We start from the raw sequence: 23,251 nt of genomic DNA on the forward strand, positions 1-23,251 counted from the left end.
ATCGTTTCCAAATTTCCAAATACTTCTTTAATTGTGCAGATGCAGACAAGCTGTTGGAAACCCATAAGAGAAAAGACATTTGATGATTGACAATTAACAAAAATGCGTTCCAAGATAAATTAAACTTTTTGTTTTAACATACGAGTAATGACGCCGCTCACGATCATATAAAACTCTACAAATACAATTTTTTGACATCTGAAAGTTGTCAGTAAACAACGTGTTTTTTTGAATGAATAGTATTTTAAAAATAATGGATAAGTACCTGTGGCTTTTCTTAACACTTCATCGCTTTTTGGTATCAATATACTTTTAAATCAATAGGACTTATCTTCATTCTTAAATTATTGGCTTCTATATTTTGAAAACTTAAAATTGTGTCTGAATTTTAAATTCACTATTTTCTCCCATGTAATGTTCAATTTGTACTTATATTCCGACAGTAATTAATTCTAAGTCAATATTTTATATTTAAGAAACACTCGTGTATATAACACATAATTAAAACACCATGACTTTTACAAAAATATTCCTCCTTGAAAGTAATCGTAAAAAACATCTTCTCTTAAAAATATTCGTACTCGTATTTTTAAAATTTCTTATTACCGTGGTTCAAAGCAAAAGTTGTCAAATAATGTCTTACGAAGATTATAGCAAACGTTAAAAGGAAATTACTTTTTACCAAAAGCACTATTACAACAAATTTAGAATACTCAAACTTTCTGTTTTTAAAAAGTAAAAAAAAAAAACAGTTTTTCTAGAAGATGGTCACCCTTTTTGTGAAATCGCTCAGTTTTTTCTAACAAAATCATTTCTATTGAACGTTCGTTCATTCGTTGGTTGGTGTAGCAGGAAAAAATATAAATAAAACTCTGCTACCGGATGCCACCCGAAACAATTTGATCTGAATTTATACATTTTTTTCTTTCTGCACTCGTTTTCGAACCATGCAAGTCAGGACAGAGCCACCCATCTTATATTAGTGCCTTGGCCGTTGCAAAATCACAAAAAAAAAGATTCTTAGAATTCTCTTATTTTTTCAAAAAATACGTATTTGACGACAAATAAATGTACCTATCTGGAAAAGCCTTCGAAAAGAAGCCGAAAGTTGTGCCAAAACCATTTTGTTTTGTTGGTTGGTTTTCTTTCCGTTTTTTGTCAGTAAAAACTTTCTTCATTCTTCCTTAAGGATTTTTCTCTCCGTCCGTCCGTCTGTCCCGTGCGTCGTCATCGTGTCGTCGTCGTTGATATCTTCGGTTATACTCTCTGGCTCATTGCCATTCTCAAGATCCAGAAACTTGTTTTCCCAACTTAGATGTTCTTGTATGGCACCCTCAGAACCTACCTACTTTGTTGTGGGAGCGAGGGTGCTTTCAATGGTTCGTCTCGTTTATAGCACCATATATTATATATAAATAGTATAGCTCAAGGGATCTAGGATTGTTGGGTATGTATGTGTGCAGGGTAAGTAGGTTTGGTTGCATCTTACGTTTGACTGCCCTTTTTACCGTTTTCATTTTTGGTCGATTTGGAGAGTTTTTGGGTCTATTGAAGAGAGAATATAAGAAGGGTGGCTTTGCTTGGCTATAGGTATAGCATCAGGCAGCAAGGCAGGTAAACGAGATGACATTGCATGGACATAGTTTGTTGAAACCGCTGCTGTAATGTTGGTAAACATTTTTTTCTTCTTCGTCGTCTAAATGTATTTTTCTTATTTTATTTATCTTTATTTTATTTTTTTATCCAAGACCTAGAGGTTTAGGTAGGAAATGAAATTTGTGCTATTACAGCACCTACAATCGGGGCCAACTTGACTGGAAGGAATTGAGTGAAATTGGATTTTGCAATGCAGAGCGATCTTATACCAGGGAATAGGAATAGGAACGGAAGGAAAATATATAGGTCAGGAAGGTATTACGATGCAATGTTGAATTTCTTATGAAAATGGCTATGACTGTCGAGGGAGATAAAGTTGATTTTTATCAAAAGTTAGGTAGGTAAAATTGGCCACACGACTGGGTCGTCCTGCAATCGTTTATGCAACAACTATTCCATCTATACGAGTTGTAAGCTGAGTTAGAGTTTTGTGTGATAGGAAAGGTAATTTTGAAATTGTTTAAAATTTTGCGCTATTTTAACAATGATTTACAGCTAGGAGAGTCGTCTATAAAAAGACATAGATTTGAAAAATATTCAGACTTTGCAGGTTTTTGCTTAATGGGGGTGGGTTTTGGGTAGTTTATCTTTTGGTTTTGTGTTTGTATATGCATTTATTTATAAGGAAACCAGATTCTTGTGCATTGTGTAGCTTGTTGATGTCATCTTTTCATTCATTATTATAGTTTTGAGTTTAGTGGAAATAGGTAGACATTTAATTTCCCCAAAGGCAGACAGAAGGAAATATTTATGTACTGCTTTGTTGATTTGTATATAGCTTTATCTGGACAACTATTAAAGTTCAAGTTGGACACGGAATTTTAATTAATTTTATGCAAAAATGAAATACGATACCTACTTCTTCTATTGGATGGAGGTTCCTACAGGTCAAAGAAGTTTTTTTCAATACTTAAACAATTATTTTTATACCAAAATATAAATTTTCTATAGTTTGGTTATGAATTAATTTGAAGTACTTTGGATTTAATTGAACTATCCTTTCCCTAGTTGCTACTTAAATGCTTCTGACATAGAATTGTTATTTGGTTGATAAGAACTAAAGAAGATTCATTGTATTATGATAAAAATATCTTTAAATTTCATATTTCTTACTTGAAATTAAACTTTTTTAGGATTTAATCTTATAATAAATACAATTTAAAAAGAGTCATCAGCGCCTTTACGTCTCAAATTTGGATAGTATCCAATTTTTTTCATTAAGAATTATTTTCTGATATTTTCAGTTGTTTTCAAAAAAACATATTAGAATTTATTATTAAAACAGGTACGAATAAGGAACTTTAAGATTTTTGGTTGAATTTTACCGCTTATTATTCCAACAATAAAACAAAACTGCAAGTGCAAAAATTATGAGAGAAAGTCTTTGTAAATAAGGCGGTAATGTTTGAATATCATGAATCGTAGGAAGGGATCGTAGTCCGTAGACAAAAAAGCAAACATCTTTTCTGAATGGCTTCGAGTCTTATGACGTGTATAGCGGCGCAGTAAGGTGACCATACTGTACAAGCATATTTCAGGACTGGTCTCACAAATGAAACAAAAAGTAATTTCAAATCATATGGATCACGGAAATCACGGCCAACCCTCCTAATAACACCAAGAACTCTATTTGCTTTTTTAACTTTGATGTAAATATGTTCATTAAATGTAAGTTTAGAAGACAATGCCCAAGTCAGAAAATACATATACCCTACTTTAAGTGCGAGACTCAAACATGTAATTAAAAACGATTAGAACTTTTATGCGTGTAAAAGTCATGGTTTTACATTTGTCAACATTTAAAAGAAGACAATTATTATTGCACCATTCCTTGAACAATATTAAGTCTTCTTAGTTAGAGTTATTTTTTTTTTAAATTTTAATGTCATCAGCATATATTAGGACACACGAATTTTGTATGATCGAAACCAAGTCATTTATAAATAAAACAAATAGAATAGGACCAAGGTGACTACCCTGGGGGACACCAGAATTTACAACAAATGAACTTGAACACTCATTACAAAATTTAACACTATAACGTCTATCTTGCAAATATGAGGAGATCCAGTTTATGAAAAAGTCGTTTAAACCTTGCTGTGATAGTTTTAAAAGTAATGTTTTATTACACAATTTGTCAAAGGCCTTGCTGAAATCAGTAAAGATACAATCTACTTGTTCACGTTTTTCAAAAACGTTTAAACAAAAGGACGTAAAGTGAACTAGATTAGCAACAGGTGAACGCTTTTTAACAAAACCATGCTGGTTATCATAGATAATATAACTACAGTGAAAAGAAAGGACGGTACATACGATTGACTCAAACAGTTAAAGAATCGCAGATAGTTTAGCAATAGGTCGGTAGTTTATTATTTCGTTTTAAGACATTTTAAAAGGAAACAGCGAGTTACTTAAAGACGTGTTGAAAAGAACGGGTGTGCTCATTACGCAGCACATTTCTTTAAAATGGATGAGGGTACACCGTTGGGACAAGGAATAAAACATTCGTCAAGTTGTAGGATACTATTAAGGACAGTATCTTGACTTTAAACGAAATTAATAGAATTTAATTTGGGAATATGTAAAATAGTGGTAGATGTGTTAGGAAAACTAATAGTATTATAATCTACAAAAGCATCTTTGAAGTAGTTTGCACCAATGTTCGTAATTTTTCTCGGCTCATTACTATTTTTGATGTCGAATCAATCATTAAGTTAGGGTACCCACATGATTTCTTCTAACGATTAACAAATTTCCAAAAATATTAGGATTATTTTTAAGGTTTAATTCAATTTTACGAATTTAGTCATCATATAGGATGTTAGAGTAGTCAGTGAAAAGTTGTTTTATTATAATGAACGTCCTATAATCATCATCAGTTCCTGTTTTATTTTACTTTATCCAAGCTATGTTCCTTTTCTTTTTTGTTTTTAAGTTTTGAACTTGATAAATTTTTTTTGTGATTTCAATGCTTTATAGAAATTTTGAAAAATTGTTGGAATCGTTTTTCAAAAAAAGATTTGATGAGTTCTTACCCCTTCGTTTGAAACTTACACATCGAAAATCCGCTTCTTCTCGTAGTTTTGTTTTAAAGTATGTAGACTCTTTAGATTCTGAACTACGCAATAATAAGAGGCTTTAAAAACCAATAGTTTCAATGAAATTGCAAAGTTCCAAACTTCAAGGGGCAAAAGTTGCAATATCAATTGAGTGTCGGAATGAAATTTGACTGATTAAATAGATCTTGGACTAGTTTTCAAATGATAAAATAGATATGAATCGATTTTAATTGTCCAAAGCGGTGCAAACGTCCAAAGTTGCCTTTTGTTAAATGCAATCTATGTTTATCTCAAGGCCAAACTCCAGTTGAGGATGATGGTTTCATTTGCACCACTGTTTAAATGAACGAATAAGGCCCATCCATCCACTTTAGGGCTGACTTATTTTCAATACTACCTGGCTAGTTGATTTAGTATATCATCAACAGTTAATTCAATGTTTACCAAAATGTTTTAATTGGAATTTAAGGACAGAGTTGGCCAATATGAACCACATTTAAGCAAAACTATATACTCATTTATCATTCGAGTGTATGTATACGTAATCTATGAAACAAAATAGATTTTAAGTCAATATCTCTTCATAAGTTCTTGAAATTTATCCTACAAAAAAAACATTCCAAACGTACACACTAGGGGCCTTAAAACATCGAAAAGTGTCATAATTTTGAATGCAAAAAATCTGACACCTATATTTCAATAACAATGAAAAGCCAATTAAATGCAATACTCAATAAAAAATCTCAATTTGCTATAGCCATATTTATTTGTCATTTGTAACAAGAGTTAACCTTTTTCCCTGGTAAATCCGATATAACTGCAAACAAAAGCAGCTATTCAGCTGGTCAAAAATAAAGTACAAAAAAAACAATACACAACGTTACTCGTACCAATTTAACTCATTGACTTAAAAGGTAAACACATGAGATTACCCTTCTTGTCCATTTCCTCTTAACTTTTTAACGATTATTTTCATTTTGAAGTTCACTTTAATTGCTCACTCAGACTTGCAAACTCAAGCACAAAAAAAGGAAGAGAAAATTCCAATAAAAATGAAAATATAAAAAATAAAAGAAAAATATCCCTCCATTTCCATTAAGGCATTAATACTGTTATTTTATCTGCTTTCAGTTTCCGAATTAATCGCATCGAGTCACCCATCCTCAAATACGATGGAGATTGCGGTGAGTCCCTCACCATATACGACTCCTCGAAGCCAGATCCTGCCAGAATAATAAAAACCTTCTGTGATACATTTTCACGACCGATGGAAAAGGTGGATTTCGTTAGCACCAGCCCATCGCTATTCGTGCAATTCGAGAGCAAAACTGGCTCGTACAGTGGCAGTTCATTATATTACTGGGCGCACTATGACTTCTTCAATAACACCCGTTTTGGTGACCCCGTTCCAAATACCCTATGCGACGAAGTGATGTACGCATGGAAACATCCGGGTGGAAAAATTCGCTCACCCATGAACTCTTTGATATTCAAACGGACCGGAGGCAGTGATGTGCGCTGCCAGTATAAATTCGTCACCGACAAGCGACTCTATGCACGTGCGGTCATTGAGGTCACATCAGTGTCGTTCAAGGAGCTGCCGTACAATGTGAACGCCTGCACCCGCTGCCACGAAGAACGTGTAGACAAATTGGTCATCTGGGATGACAGGGACAAATTCCAAAATAATCTAGCGTGTTTCTGCGATAACATACCACGTGCGGTACGTGTCATCTCATCCAGTGACAATATGAATCTCGAAATGATTGTCCAAGGCCAACATGCGATAACGAGCTACTTTAAGAATCCAAATCCACTGTTCGAGGCAAATTATGAATTCGCTCACGGTCCACTTTGTGGTCCAATTACTTTTGGGCCATCGCCCGATGGTGAGCTAGTCTTCCCGTATCGCAAGGCACTCGGTTTAATTACACACAACAGTCCCGACCATCAATACCGACGTGAGAAGTGCATTTGGGAATTGAAGGTTGCCGCCCAGCGTGACCTGTGGTTGCATTTGGAAAAGGCCCGCTTTGGTGACCACACATGCGAGAGTGCAAAAATTGAAGTGTATCTAGCCGGCCGACTCGAGCCGCGATTCATCGTTTGTCCCGAAAATATATCGCTAGCCCGTGATCTGCCTATTTTGTCGGCAGCCGATTTAGGCGCTCTCGGCACGGATCAGGAACCACTGCCAGTTCTCATCCAGTACACAGGCGATGGCCAGCCAGGCAAAAATGCATTCCGATTAGTTTGGACAGAACTATTTCATTTACCGCGAAATCCTGACGGAAGCCTCGCATCCTCCCTGCTGCAGGATGGCGATTGTGACTTTAAATGTCCGGGCGATACGCTAATTTGCATACCAAAGCATTTGGTCTGCAATGGGGCAATGAATTGCCCCAATGTCACTCACCTCTCCACCATCGAGCAATTAACGCAGCACATCGAGGAGAACCTCCAAAAGTTGGGCATCATCAATGATAAGTTGCGATTCGACCATCAGGTTGTCCTGCATGATGAATCACCAGAAATTTGCCTGCGGAACAATGAAATTGCCGAACTACCGTATGGGAAGCTCATACTTATTACAATAGGCCTTAGTCTTGTCCTGTCATTATTTTTGGCAATTGTTTGCCGGATGTGCAGAAGCAGGAGATATTAGGATGCAAATAGATTATACGCGTATAATAAAACAAAAACACAGAAACAAAAAACACTGACCCAATGTTCGTTGTCAAGCACACTGTCTTAGTTATTAAGTGACATCACACATACAGGGTGAGTCAAGAGTGACTTCTTAATTTAAAGTGAAAAGAGCTTTAAGAGATTTAATATTTTATTAATAGATAATTTATTTTAGGATCACAAAGTATGAGATATGGAGTTTTTTAGGGCAAGGAAATAAGGAATATTATTTTCCTCCTATTAGGAACATCTTGATGCTCACAGAGGAGGTGTTTGTGTATAGCACCTTTATTTCAGGAAGAATGTTTTCCTTCAGCGGGAGAATAGTGGTGGGCATATTAAAGTTTACTTAAACATTTAAATACCCTCAGAAAAAAAGTCTGGTGCAGTAAGACCCCAAAAACGTGGAAACCAGTTAAATCCTCAATTTCTGGAATTTACTTTTGACCCACCCTGTACCAAACATAATACACATACACACAAATAAAAATATATTATATATATACAAAAATCTAATACAAACACAAAATAATACATACAAAAAAAAAAAAAACAGAAATAAAAACTTATATTTAAGAAACTGGAATTACCTATAAGATTTAGGCATTAAAGTGTGGCAGTTGTGCTGCCGTGAGTGTGTTTTTCAGTTGTAAAATCGTTGATTGTATTTTGAAAATTTTCCAGTTTATTTTTTGCACATAGTTGTAGATTTTAGAATAAAACAAATTGAAATTGGATAAAAAAGAATTAAGAAAAAAAAAAACAAAATAAATAAAAATTGGAAATAAAATGTAAAATAAAAACAAAATCGTAGTGATGTAAGAGTTAAATTAAAATTTTAAGAGAAATTATTAAGAGAAACACAAAATAAAAAATAATAAAAAAAAACAAATATTAAACACTAAAAGTGATAAAAGAAATGCAAATAAAGCTGACATGACATTATTAAAAAAATATGAACGTTTTTTAATTTTAACCAAAGAGGATGGGATTTGTAAGACTTCCAAAGTAACTCTGGAGTTTTTCATATTTATTAAAGAGGTGAGTAAGCATTTTCCAGGTAGAAGGATTTTAACTCAGGATTCTGATAGAGACAGTAGTCTTAAGGGCATCCAATACAGATAAAAATAACATTTATTGACAATCTGCAGAGGATAAGTTGCAACAATATTGATAGCTGATAAGATAATTCGATTATTGTTATGAAAGGGACATGTGAAACTAGTACGTCTTCCTATTCTCTTTTTCAGAAAGGATTTTCTTGAAAGTTGGTAAGTAATTTGATTCTTTGAACAAAAAATATAGGCAACAGAATTTTGTTTGGTTTGATGGTAAAACTAATTTTTGTCAAAAACATCTCCAGAATGTTTTTTTTTATTTACAGTGAAAAAACATATTAAATAAAATTATCGCTATAAAATTTTGATTTTTTCTAAAAAATGCCTCTTAAATAGTTAAAAATTTCAAAAGGGAATTTCAATTTTAACAACGTATTCTAATCGCATTTTTTCGTCAAAGAATACATTGTTAAAAAAATTAGAATTTTATTTCATAGTAAATTTTTAAAATTATTTGAACTACTGAAAGTAGCATTGTACATTCTAATCAATTAAAAATAAATTGAGTAATTCAAAAACAAGCTCTGGTTTGCGATCATTTTTTTTTATTTTTTTCTTAAAAATTAAATAAAAGATATTTAGATAAATAAAGTATAAGTTTTAAAGTTAATATCGTGTGTAAGTAATTCTTCCTAACGTAACGTAACTCCACTCAAAAGAGGGCTTCTTTTTCTGTAAGTTAGTCACTACAATATTGTTGATAGTCAAAAAAGCAGCCTTGAAAAAGTTTTAATCATAAGAGTGAACGATTTCCGTAAAAGTTTGTAATTTTTTTTTAAACTTTTTTTTTTAAATCTAAATTAAATGTTTAGTAGTGTTTTTTTAATATTTAGTATAGAAAAAACAGTCCAGATACATTCTTTTTTGTATACAGCAATTCTAAATGTAGTACAATTTTTATTTCGTAAAATATTCGAGTTGACTATTATGTTTTTTTTTTCGATTTTATATAACAAAAGTCGTACAAATTGTATATAAAGCTTGTATAGTAAAATTAAGTTATATTCAAAAACTTAAGTTCTTCAAATATTTATCCACTTTAAAAAGTAGCCGTAGTAAAAAAGCGAAGAACCACTGTGATCTTTCATTTGCTGAGTCGGAGAATGATTTGTCACCAATTTTGTTTTTTTCGACCAACTAGCTGCGGTGGCAATATTTTTTGTTTTTTTTTTTACCTCAACGTAGCAACAGTATTAGTCATTTTGATTTAAGTATTATCAATCACTTTAAAGCACAATAATAACAATTACTATTATGAAGTCACGTGTTTTTAATTTTGCAATTGTTGTTGTTGTTTATTCATAATCTCACATTTAATTTAATGGTTACAATTTACAATTTAACTGATAGAGCTAGAACATAAATATAAACATAGTAATGACGAGCGGAAAGTGTGAGCAGTAACAAGCGTCCTTGGTTTAAATTATCAAATCAGCTAGTGGTATTTATTATAAGCTCTAAGATAATTATGTTTATTTCGTACAATGTGGAGAAACGAGCTATGACATTGATAAGAATTTGCGAGCACAGAAGGGACTCTGCTTAGGTATTTAATTAAGTTTTAAAGTATAATTTTTTTTTAAATTCCGAAGATTTCGTCAGTAAATATTCCATGTGGGGCATCCGTTATGGACAGAACATCTCGATATCGGTCGTCTGGTGTTGAGTTGCCGGTAATTAAATTAACAAGAGGGTTGGGATGGGTTGTTATTTTCCTTAGCATGTTAGTGCTAAGGTGGTAGGGGTATACATCAATTGGCACAATGCCAGCAGCTTCATAAAGACGCGTAGTGTTTTAAAATCGTACGGAATTTAGTTTCCTATAGAGAGAAGTGCAAACTCGGAGAACCTTACGTTCAAAAACTTGAATATTCGTAAAAGAGAGAAGGCACCGTTTTCCTTTCGAAGGGTGTATTTAGCGTGTTGGTTGAATTTGAAGCTCTCAGAGAAATGGATTCCAAGATATTTTACGCTTTGTTTGGGTCTTACTATAGTATTGTCAGGGAGGGTCAAGGATAATAGATATAATTTTGTTGCTAAACTATTCTTTGAGGCTGTTCTGAGACACGTTAGTTCTGTTTTGGAGGGGTTGATCTTAATTTCGCATTGGAGGTAATACTGCCAGAGTCTAAAAATATGCTCTTTGATTCTACGAAGAGCTAATTGAGGACTCCTAGATGTACTGTACCCTGCTAAGACATTCCTAAGGGTCGAATCAGTGTTTTCTATTGAAACGTAAAACTTACGGTTTGAAAGGAAACTGTGTACAATATTGACAAGGTGGGCAGGAAATTAAAAAGATTTTAGCCTGAAGACCAGACCTTCTTTCCAAATTGAATCGAATACTTTCTTAATATCAAGCAAGCAGGCTATTGTCAATTGGTCTTTTTTAAGACCATTACAACCAATTCAACCAATAGCACATACACTCAAATAAGTGAATGAGAATCAACGAGAACGAAGGTATACATATAGAAACATTGCTCTTAATTTGTAAACTTTAGTTTCTTATTTTCCTTTTAAAACTTCAACAATTTACATGTTTTCGAATAAAAATGTATAAAACAACTAATTATATTTATTTTTATAATAAAAAAAGATAATTTATTCTATAATTTTCTTGAAATAAATCAATACAGAAATATCACTTAAAGTCAATGTTTGTTGATTTTTGTGTTCAATACTAACGACAAAGAAAGTTTATATTTAATTGAAAAAAAAACATATTTGCAACTTCAAATTATTGCAACATAAAGCTGTTAAATCATTTAAAACAAATTACGAATAATTTTATGAAAATATTACTTAATTTCTTTTTAATTAAATTACAACAATTTGGGTAATGAAACGCGTATAATTATTTGTCTAGGGTTGATTTTTTCTTAGAAAATATGTTAAACATTTTCCCATGCAGGAAAACAAATGAGAAACTGTATTTATTTTTTTTTATAAATACTAATTTTTCTTATGCATAACTAACAATAAAATACCAAAAATGAAAACAAATTCACATTTGTATTACAAAAATCTATACATTTGTAAAAATATATTTTGCTTGAAAATTTGTCTTCAAATAATTTTTACTCAGGCAAAAAACAAAAACAAAGCAATGGCTTATAAAATAAATGCAACCGCTTCTTTTAAAACTGTTAGAGTATATTTGGATGTTATTATTTGCAATAGGAAATATATTTGAAGCCGATATCTCCACACCTTCTTGAGCGGCGAGTGACAAAAATGTATCCCGAGTGAAAAGACGCATGTTCATACACACGCACCCACAGGCATCTATCTAAAAATTATGGATTTATGGTAAGGAGTTCTTGAAGTCTACAAAAATTTAGCCTTTTTAATTTGGCTAATAAATTCCAGAAAAAAGGCTAACAATTCTTAAATATTGATTTAACCAATTAATTTTAATAACTTTAATAAAGTTTCGTTACAACTTTGTTTTTCTCTTATTAAGTCTCTTATAGCTTTGAAATTTGTAGCTCTAATAAAATCGAAATAATACCTGTTGATCCAGACTTGTATCCTATTTTTTTAAGTTCTTAAAACATTGTTATTAAACTTAAGTTAAAACTTAAAACCTTGTACAAAATTTACTGAACGAAATCGAGACCAAACGAGAACTTCAAATTTAACTATTCAAAAAAAAAAATTACGAGAATAAGAGAGAAAAACTTCGGATCTCGTCTTACGACCAAGCCCCCCTCAACTTAATACCTACAATTTTCTATATTTGATTGTTTCACTCACACATTTACTCAAATATTTTAAAGTGATACCCTTAAATGATTTCCATTACTAATCTACCACAACTTTTCGGTTTATTAAGGTTATCGGCCTCCATCAGAATTTAAACCTAATTATTTGTGTTTGAATCAATTTTAGAATTGAGCTGCAGAATCCATTTTGTTTACATACAATAGTGAATAGGGCTTAAATGTGTCTGTATATCCTTGTACACATGTACATATCCTTTTACAGACAGACCAACAAAAAAAAATAAAACACAAAACTATAGATATCCAGCAAAATTTTACATTCAATGGTTGTTCATATGTTCATATCAATTCAGTTGCTGTTATCCAAACAAAATGCCCTCTTCTGGATATGATATCCGCTTCAATAAATCCTTCTAAAACAAACCATCATGAGCTTATTGCCGGCACCAAACATTGCAAGTCCGATACGTATAACGTCTATAGTATACGAGTATGTACATATTTCGGTATTTGCTTTCATGGGTTGATTTTTAAAGCTGAGCATAAATACTAAATCCAAGTGCAAACAATAACGAGATTACAATTGGATTGTTGAGGAATATTTTGTATATAAAACACAAAAGGGGGCTTTAAAAGCAAGGAGAAGGCATTTATAACACACTGAAAAGCTCGGCTGCCACTTTTGAATGAATTTTATAGTGAAAATGTTGTGTCCATAGAAGATTATTTGTTGTATTTTTGTTTATGTGCGGTTATTTTGAAATCCTGAGAGGTATTAGTTTAAGTCAGAGGTCTGAAAATAATAATAACTTTGAGCTTAAAATCAGGTTTGATAGAAACATATATTTATCTATATGGAAAACAAGCATTTTTGTGTAACATAACTTTTAGGGCAAATGTGTTTCTATAGATTTAATGCATTTCGATAGTAGATTAAATAGTAAATTAAATTCTTCTAAAATAATAAAAATGAATGCATACTTTCGACTTCTGCTAAGTTTTAAAAAACATTAGCTTAAATTATGATAAATATGATATAAAATCTTTCAATCATTTAAATCCTGTCAATGTTATTAATTAATTGTAAAACACAGATTTTTTTACTTATGTAAATAAATAAAGAAGGCTCGACTTTAAACAAGAGCTGATCCTTTAAATCAGGGAGCGGAGGGTGTTTGGTCACACACTTAACATAAAGATGAGTTTTTGAGCACTACTCAAATGTTCTTTAATATTTCCTAAAAGAGTCTGACAAAATTTAAATAAAATAATGTGTATCTTTACCTTATATTCACATATCTCCAGGGCTAAAGTGAAAGCTTTAGTTATTAGATTATTTAAGAACGCTCTTGTCTAGAAAGATATGATCTAATTATTTAATTTGGACTACTCCCTACATATGGAACTATTTCAATATTCCAACGTAGCTTTTTTCAAAAAATAATATATTCTTGTTGGTATTTCTATAAATGCTACTTTGGTATTTCTAGAACGCTACAAAAATAAAGATAAAAGAATAACTCAGAAAATGAGAAATTTTGGCAAAAAAATGAGATCTTTTTTCGTAGGAAAATATAATTTTCTGGCTTTGTTGTTGTATATATTTTTTTCGGACTCAATTTTCAGTAAGTCCGCTTGCTCGTAGATCGGATACTAAAAGACAAATTCGCATTTTTTCGATCTTAAAGGAGTCAACAAAACATAGAAATTGTAGAGAGAAAACTGTTTGGTTCTTGCATTTAAGTATATAACATAAGTCAACAAACAAGTTGTGAAGAAACGAAAAACTTTAAAATGTCATACCCTATTAATGTGCGTCAAAAAAATCAGATGAAATTAAAGACGAGTTTCAGGAATTTAAAGGAAACTTAATAATAAAGCGGCGTGATGGTTAGTGCGTTGGACTGTTATGCAAGGCGGCTTGGGTTTAATCCCTGCCTGTGCCACCAGACTTTTTTCACGGACATTGCCTCTTGCGAGGAATTGACAAATCCACCAAAAGAACAGATCTTTTGAAAGTAATTTAAAGCATTGTTTTAGTTTAACAAATTCTAAATTGTTTAGATTTTACTTGATTTTGACAGCAAACTGCTTTTTAAAAAAATAATCTCTTTGATCTGCTATTTACTTTGAACCTTTTAACTTGAAATTTCTTAAGCGAAACGAGAAAACAGTCAGTTTAAAAAATGGGGTTAATAACAGACCATTTTGTTAAATGTGAACCAAAAAACACTAGTAAATCGGTGATGCTCCTCTTTGTACTTCAAATAAGATCCAGTTGCAATATTTTTTATTAAAGTAGATATTAAAAATTTAAATTGCTTTCAAGTAGTCATTCTTGGTTTATGGTGACAATTTTGCCCATTTACATAGCCTTTGATCTTTGATTTGAATCTGGATCATTTTGATGCAATTCACCGAAAATTCCCAGTTTTTTATGATTTATTATTTGAAGTTTAAAATCCCTTTTTGCGAAAAAAGACGCAATGTCGTTGGAGGTGTGCCTTATTTTAAAAATTGACTACAAACATCGGTTTTTGAATAACATTACCTTCTACTCGTACGTCAGCAAAAACGTTCTATAAATATCATCTTGAAAACAGGGCACAAGGTGTTAAAATTAACGAAGTCAGCAGTGTAATTAAATATATTAGTATTGGAGTACCTCAAAGTTCTATATTGCGTCCCATTCTCTTCATAATCTATACTTACTCGCTATTTATTTTGAATTTTAAAGGTAATCTTACAGCTTTTGCTGATGATGTAGGGTGTTTCTATGGAGTGGAAATTGTTTTGGAATTCATAAGTGGTATTAATTGCATCTTAACCTATTGCGAAATCGGTTTGCGGAACACTGTTTGATTATTAGTTCTAAAACAAAAATTATGTTTTTCAGCTTATCATCCCGCAATTTTTCTCATACTAAACTTTACTATCATGCACCTGAGTGTCATCGCTTCAAAATTCAAAATTGTATCTGTATCTTAGGGTGCCTTATTGATACTCTTTCTAGTAGTTCCAGTTGTTGTGATAATTGTTTTTTGTCAAGTGTGTTAACGAGTTCAAATATTTAGGGCTCTGGATAGATTCGATAATAAGTTTTTATTTTCACGCTGAAAGTTTAAACAAGTATTTCCAGTGCGCTGTTAGTAACTTCTTTTATTTGGGATGGATTTGTTCTTTTCTCCTGAAAATACGGAATTTTTCATCCCAAGCTTTAGTATGTGGTAGCTTGTCGAGGTGGTAATGGTCAAATTTTGAAAAATCTATTTTTTCAGTTGTTCATCAAACAGTTCTTCCTGTTCGTCATTTGTATTGTTTTAAAGTGTTAAAGATATTTTATAATATATTGTCTGGTAACATGAATTTCAGATTAATGTACAGCCACGACGTTCGTGGGATCACATGAACTTCGCATCTGTTCCTCTCATTTGCAGTACTGCTTTTCGAAATTTCTAATTAGTTTCATCTTGTCGCATTTTAAACAAACTTCCTCAGCTAATAAGGTCTTTAACGAATACTGGAATATTCATTAAACAAGTAAAACTTTCGTTTTTTACCCTTAATCGCGAAAGTTAAGAATTTCTACTCTATGGCATTTTGATTTAACTTTGATTTGACATTTCTTAATTTTTAAGAACTTTACGTTACATTTATCCTTTACTTTTACTTTTAGTGGGTTCATTTTAAATTTCTAATTAGGGTCACCCCACCAGTATTCGTTTATTATTATTATTGTTTATATAATATATTTGAAGTGACATTTAACACTATTTTTTGTAACTCGGTATTACAACCCAATTTTGACATTTCTCGACGTTTCAAGGTCCCTAAAGTCGAAATAAAAGACTTTTAGAAAGAAGCCTGTGCGTACGTGTGTACGTATGTTCTCGATGTTTTTTCGTCGTCCATAGCTCAAGAATCAGAAAAGATATCGACTTCAAATAAATTTTCTTACCACACCAATTTAAAAAAAGGTGAACATTTTGGTTAACTCTAAATATCTTCCAAACCAAAAACGGTAAAGACTTAAATTAAATTTTATATAATATATTGTATTGTGATACCAAACAAGTATATATTTAAAAAAAAAAATTATTAACGGTTTTTTTAATAAATCAAAATAACTGAAACAAAAATCGGAACCTTCAAATTGGTACGAATACAAAATGATTTTATCTCCAAAACAGTTTTGTGTCACGAAAAATAAAGTTTTTAACATCTTGTTAAATTTTGAGAAAATCGAACTGACAGTTTTTTTATAAGAAATAAAAACCTAAAAAAAAACATTACTCAAAGTTGGTAAAAATTGAATTTCGACACAAATATCTTTTCAAAACTTTGAGATATTAGCTTTAAACTTCTTTATCATTTAAAAAATATTGTTGTCAACATTCAGCAAATTTTGAGAGAAATCGAATTGACAGTTTTTTTTACAAAAAATAAAAACCTAAATAAGAAACAATATTAAAACTTGGTAAAAGTTTACTTTCGACTCAAATAGCTTATTAAAAATTAAAAATAGTGTGTTAAAACTTTTTTTTATTTCACAGAAAATATTGTTTTCGATATTCAGTAGCTTTTTATTATAAAAATCCAACAGTATGTTTTTTCATAAATAAAAATAAAATCTACAAAAAATAGTACCCAAATTTATTAAAATTTTATGTTTCGGTTCTTGATATCTCTCAAATTAATTTCATTCATCCAATTGGTAAACATTTGTTTTCGACTCATAATCTATTTAACAAAACTGGATTTTCAACCTAAAATATTTCTTTATATAAAAAATATTGTTGATAATTTTAAAATTGTAAGAATTATTCAACTAACAACTTTTTTAAACTAACATAAAAACCTACAAACTTTTAAGCAAGACAAATCGACAGACGGGATGGTAAGTTATCAGTGTGGGGCGCATCCCAGCCTCTTTTTGAGAATTATAACTGCAAAACCTTCAATGTGAATTTAAACAATTTAAATGCGTCGTTAAATCATATTTCGTTATATTTTAATAGGTTTTTCTTAGTATTTTTTTAACTGAAATTTCAAATGTTCTATAACGAATGTCTAGTTATTAGATAAGCTTAATCACTACCTTCATCCCGAATTAGTGTGTTATGTTAGTGATATATGGCTCCATAGAAAAAAAGGATATATACTTAACATTTTTACGTGAAATTAATAGTATTCCAAGGCCCATTAGCAAAATGAATGCAAAACTTTAAGAAAAACTAAATTAATTAATATCAGAAAAGATTTCAATTATACACATGTAACTTTTATGGATTTATAATTCTTTTAATTGCTTTTCAAACGTATTATACCCTATTTGGATTTGGTGCTACACGATTATTGAAACTAAAAAACAAATTGAACACAATTGAAACAAAAAATTGGAAACATCGAAAAAATGATTTTCCCGCATTGTAAGCACCAAACTAGTATTTTTACAACCGAATGCTTTACTTAATTCCTGAGAATTGTCCTAACCGAAACCACAAAAAATCCCCTCCGTATGTGGTCTGTATTCCAAATTCGTTTAAACAATTTATTTTTTAATCAACCATTTGTTTTAGTCCTATAATCTGGAATGGGTGTGATGAATGCAAATATAATATATATGTATATTTTTTTTTGGAAATTTCATAAATAAACCAAAACAAAGGAAAATTCCGTGTGCATTAAATATACATTTATATATATACAAAATATGGTTTTTTTGTTGTTGTAACTTTTGAATTTGCGGTATACAAAATTGCGTTTAATTAAAACCCTGTTTTGTCGGATTACTATAATTTGAAGAGTTAATTAGAGAGTTTCGAGTGCAAAAAAACAACGACACATCGCATTACATACTTGGAATTAAAATGTAAGTATGCCCGATTTATTACTTTAACGCAAATTTATTAATGAATGGAATTTATTACATTGCTGTGGTTAGCCAGTTATTCCGTTTCTGAGGTTTTGGTGTTATAATGCATTGGATAAATAAATAAAAAAGAGGATTTAATTATTTTGTTTTTGTTTCTGCAGATCTTTTTTTTATTCATATAAATTTCATAGATAATTTTATTATTTTTGTTTTGTATTTTTTTCTGAAGACTTTGTGAAAATTAAAACCAAATGAATTTCATATTATCTAGTTATAGGTTTCAAACGTAGTGCTAATTGCGGTATTTTAAATAAAAACTAATGTCCGAATAGTAATTAAGAACTAAAATTTATTATACTACGAGTATTATTATAATATGAAAGGATATATGTGGAGTTTTGTAGTGTGTCTTTGTGTGCAAGAGTATATAGAAATTAATTTTTAATAAATGTTTTTGATTTGTATTTCCATTTTAGGTATGTACAGTTGGGTTTATATTTTAATTATAATGTTCACTGAACTTATGTGAATTGTTTTATTTTTTATTACTTTGGCGTAATAAGTGATATAAAATTTAGTTATGAACAAAATACTCAATATTTTCAAAGATATAGTTTTTAAATGTCTTATTTTCAAGTTGTGAATTTTAAATGTTTCAGTCTTTTTTTTAAAGATAAAATACGCAATCTGTTTGATTTGTCAAGTTCAAAGTTTTAACAATTCTCCATGTTTTAAGGTCCTCAAAATCTAAATTCAAGGTTTTTAGAAATTTATCGGTAGTATGTTTGTACCTTCGAGGATATTTTCTTTCTTACAGATCTCCACAACCTTATGTATAAATATTAATCGCTAAATGTGTTGGTAAGCGCATAACTCAACAACGCCTGGACTTATTTGGCCAATTCTTTTTTTTTAATATTTGTTGTAATTCAAGGGTGGCTTTTACGGCGCGAAAAATTCGAATTGCCGGAAAAACCATAAAAAAAGCCATTTTCTTTTTCCATACAAAACTTAGTCAATTTGACGTTTATTGCTATCGTATAAAGTTCATAAAGTGGCAAAGGTTTTGCAGCAATGTAAATCGATTGTTTGAGATGAATGTACGATGGCACATAAAAAATCTTTGGAGGCTTTAGACAGAACCTTAAAAGATCTACGAAGCAATAATAACAGGTTTGGGTGTGCAATTATTTTTTATTAGCAGGAGATTTTCGTCAAACATGGCCAGTGATTCCAAGATCAACGCCAGCTGATGAAATCATTGCATGTCTAAAGTCCTTGAATTTGTGGAAACATGTCTATAAGTACTTCATTTAAGCAACAATAAGCGTATCGAGTTGCAAAATGACAAATCTGGAAACATATTCTTTAAACAACTCATTGCCATTGGATATGGCAAATTTCCTATAGACATGTTGACTACATGCATTTACTTTCTTCAAAGTTTTTGTAAGTTAACGCAATCAAGAGATGAACTTATTCAGAAGGTGTTTCCAGATATCTCTCAAAATTACAGAAACCATGATTGGTTGAGCGAACGAGCTATATTGGCTGCAAAAAGCAGATGATGATGAATTAAATTTCAAAATTCTAGAACAATTCGGCTACTAACCAATATGATGTAGTCAACTTTCCACCGGAATTTGCCAGTATTTCAATAATCAATGAATCAATAGTTATAATGTTGTGAAATATAAACCATCCACGTCTTTGCAACTGTACACGGTTAGCGATAAAAAATTACTAAACAACGTGATGGAAGCAACTATACTCAAAGGAAAGTATAAAGGAGAAGATGTTCTCATACCGCGCATCCCAATGATTCCGACTGATGTGCATTTGTGTTTAAACGACTACAGTTTTCAGTGCGGTTTGCTTTTGCTACGATCGTAAACAAGTCCCAAGGGCAATCATAAAGTGTTTGGAGTAGTAATGTAGAAAACCCATGTTTCTCACATGGTCAATTGCATGTTGCCTGGCCCCGCGTTGGAAAACCATCAGATTTGTTTGTCTATGCGCCAAGTAATCAAACAAAAAACATCGTATATCACAAAACACTACAATGATAAAAAAAATTATTTCTGTTAATAATTATGATTCACATGATTAACAATAAAGCGATTACTTACTTTTAAAAACTTATATATGTTTTCTTTACTTATTTTTTATTCACAACGCCCACGACTATAAAATACGTAGGAAAAACAAACTGCCACATTACATGTCTTTATGAAAGGACGAAGGTTGTCGGGTATCTTAATAAAAAAAAAAAACAAGAATAACGTCTCTCAAAAAAGTTAAGACTTTGAGCAAGTTTTCATCATCATTCAGGTCTGCAATTAGTTTGCAAGAAATTTGTAAGGACATTATTCACTAGTTTTTTTAAATTTATATTTTGTAACCACGTTGTCGCGAAACACCAACAACCCTTTGATGCAGAAAGATTTACTGTTCACAACCTTCGCAAACGAATTAAGAACAACGAACTTCGGATATGCACGTGGAATGCTAGGTCCTTAACAGACCACTTGCGGCCGAAGAAATAGCGGATACCCTAGACTTCTATAAAGCAAACATCATCGCCATCCAGGAAATACGATGGGATGGGCCAAGCAAAAAAAGGATAAAAAGCTGCGATATTTACTATGGTGACTGCTACTATGAAAACAGCGTTTATTTGGATATGGATTTGTCATTATAGCCAGACTTAGGCAACAAGTCTTGAGCTATGAGTGCATCAACGAGCGCCTCATGGCCAACCGCATCAAGGCTATATTCGGCAACATTAGCCTAATCTGCGCTTACACACCCACAGAAGAGAAGGGTGACAAAGATATGTGTTTCGAAATCAGACTGGACGACAACGTTTAACACAACGGATTCAGGCTTATTGATTTCGCTGCGGGGCGAAACGTTAGATAGGCAGTAAGAGTTTTCCACTCCTCAATATCTACAAATTTACTTTCAGTTCGACACATCAATCTATGGTCATCCACATTGACCATATTGCGATCGACTATAGACACTTTCCGGGAAGCTAACATCGACTCGGACCTCCTTGTAGCCAAAGTTGTATTTCGGGATTCCAGACGCATGGCGAAACAGGGAGATGCTGGGCGAAGATACAACGTTGAAAGGCTACAGTCACAAGTGATTGCCAAATCCTTCTAAAGAGGTTGAAGATGTTGAGAGGTTTAAAACCAGGAATGACTTTCGAATGTTTTATGAACAGGTGAAACGAAATTCTTAAGTACCTACATAAACATCTAACAGAAGGCTGAAAAGACGAAAGTGGAAACATCATAGTGGTACCGCAGTCAATGCTGAGGATATGGAAGGACCACTTCTGCAGACTGTATTACGGCAACGACTTACCACCGTTCGCTATAACGCAATAGGATAAATTCAACATAGACGACGAAGTCCAACAATCCCGTCCTCCCGACTTAGACAAAGTAAAGATTGCCATATCTAAGCTGAAGTCTAATAAGGCCGCTGGAACGGATGGCTTGAACGCCGAGCTCTTTAAAGCAGCTGGAGATAAGTTCATATTTGATCAAATATTTACATAACGGCAGATCCTGGAAAACACCAAGAACGTCAAATCGACATCCACCATCTTTTCATCGATTTGAAGGCCGCATATGACATCATCTACAGGGACGAGCTGTATAGAGCCATGTCTAGTTTTGGCATCCCTGCCAAAATCGTCCGTTTGTGCAGGATGACCATGGAGAATTCACGCTGCTCCATAAAGGTTGGAAACAACTTAACAGAACGTTTCGATGTCAAAAAAGTTTTTAGACAAGGTGATGCGCTGTCATGCGATTTTTTTAACATCGTACTTGAAAGAATAGTGCAGAACTCACAAGTCAACACTAGAGGCACTATCTTTCCAAAAGTCTGTCCATTTACTAGCATATGCTGATGACATTGACATAATCGGAAGAACTCAGCGTGATGTCAATGGGGCTTTTGTGAGTATTGAGGCAGAGGCGGCAAAAATGAGTTAAACGGTTAATGAGGGAAAAACAAAGTACATGCTGTCGTGAAGAAAGGACATACAACACAGACGTCTTGGTCAAAACGTCACCATAGACAGACGTACTTTTGAGGTAGTCAAGGATTTCGTCTACCTAGGCTCAGCTGTAAACGCAGAAAACAACACCAGCGCTGAGAATAACTTGCTAACCGCTGTTTCTTTGGGCTTAGAAAGCAATTGAGTGGTAAAGTCCTCTCTCGAGGGACCAAAGTGTTGCTATATAAGACCCTTATCACCCCCTCCTGCTATACGGTGCAGAAGCATGGACTATGACAAAAGCGGATGAAAGCACCTTGGGTCGCTTCGAGAGAAAAGTTCTTCGTGTGATCTACGGTCTCGTATGCATCGAAGGGGAGTGGAGGAGAAGATGGCACCACGAGCTGTACGGGCTGTACAGCGACGAAGCCTTAGCCACAAGGGTAAAAGTCCAACGACTAACATGTCTCCAATGCTCCGGCCCGGAAAGTCTTCGAATGCACACCAACAGGACAGCATAGTAGAGGAAGACCGCAGATCAGGTGGAGCGCACAAGTGGAAAGTGACCTCACCCAACTTGAAGGGCAAAACTGGGGACCGAGCTAGATGGAAAAGTTTGTTGGGTGAGGCCCTAGTTCACACAGGACTGTAGCGCCACCTTAAGTAAGTACATAACCACTAATCAGGCGATGCCTACTAAAGACTTAACACTTGAATTGCTAGCAACCCCAGGTTAAGACAGACAATAGGGCCAGGATATAAGTAGTCAACGCTAGTTTTTTTTTCATCTTTGGGTCATGGACTTTCACCATATAACCAATTTTTGTAAATAATAGATGAGGGTAGTAAAATTCCAAAATTTACATTTATTTTGCAATACAAACCTCAAGCGCAAATTGATATTTTAATTGATATCTTTGATAAAATATTGGTCATTATCAAAAAACAGATGAAGCTAGATATTGCTTCTACGTATCTTAGACTATGCAAGAAAAATAAGCCTTTAACGAGTGATTAACAAAAAGTTAATTTTTATCGTTTCACTTTTGTTGTTTTTTAACAATGATTTTAGACCCAAAACTCATTTTCTAAAAAAGTTCGCTTTCTGT

The 23,251-nt window shown here is 32.4% G+C and overlaps 1 protein-coding gene and 1 long non-coding RNA gene across 2 annotated transcripts in view; one reads left to right on the plus strand and one right to left on the minus strand.

Annotated features, from left to right (window-relative positions):
* Positions 1–8,135, plus strand: part of LOC129950749 (uncharacterized) — a 117,088-nt gene extending 108,953 nt beyond the window's left edge. Inside the window, exon 7 of the mRNA XM_056062672.1 lies at positions 5,847–8,135. Coding sequence (XP_055918647.1) covers positions 5,847–7,380 — 1,534 coding nt within the window. The 3' untranslated portion in view covers positions 7,381–8,135. The remainder of the gene's footprint in view (positions 1–5,846) is intronic.
* Positions 8,136–19,531: 11,396 nt separating this feature from the next.
* LOC129938475 (uncharacterized) lies at positions 19,532–20,138 on the minus strand. Its single transcript, XR_008780469.1, has 3 exons — positions 19,932–20,138; positions 19,737–19,867; positions 19,532–19,675 (listed from the first exon to the last, which is right to left on the minus strand). It is a non-coding gene; the product is annotated as an uncharacterized LOC129938475 (long non-coding RNA).
* Positions 20,139–23,251: the final 3,113 nt, after the last annotated feature.

This window comes from Eupeodes corollae, chromosome 1 (assembly GCF_945859685.1).
Source record: "Eupeodes corollae chromosome 1, idEupCoro1.1, whole genome shotgun sequence".
Classification (NCBI taxonomy): domain Eukaryota; kingdom Metazoa; phylum Arthropoda; class Insecta; order Diptera; family Syrphidae; genus Eupeodes; species Eupeodes corollae.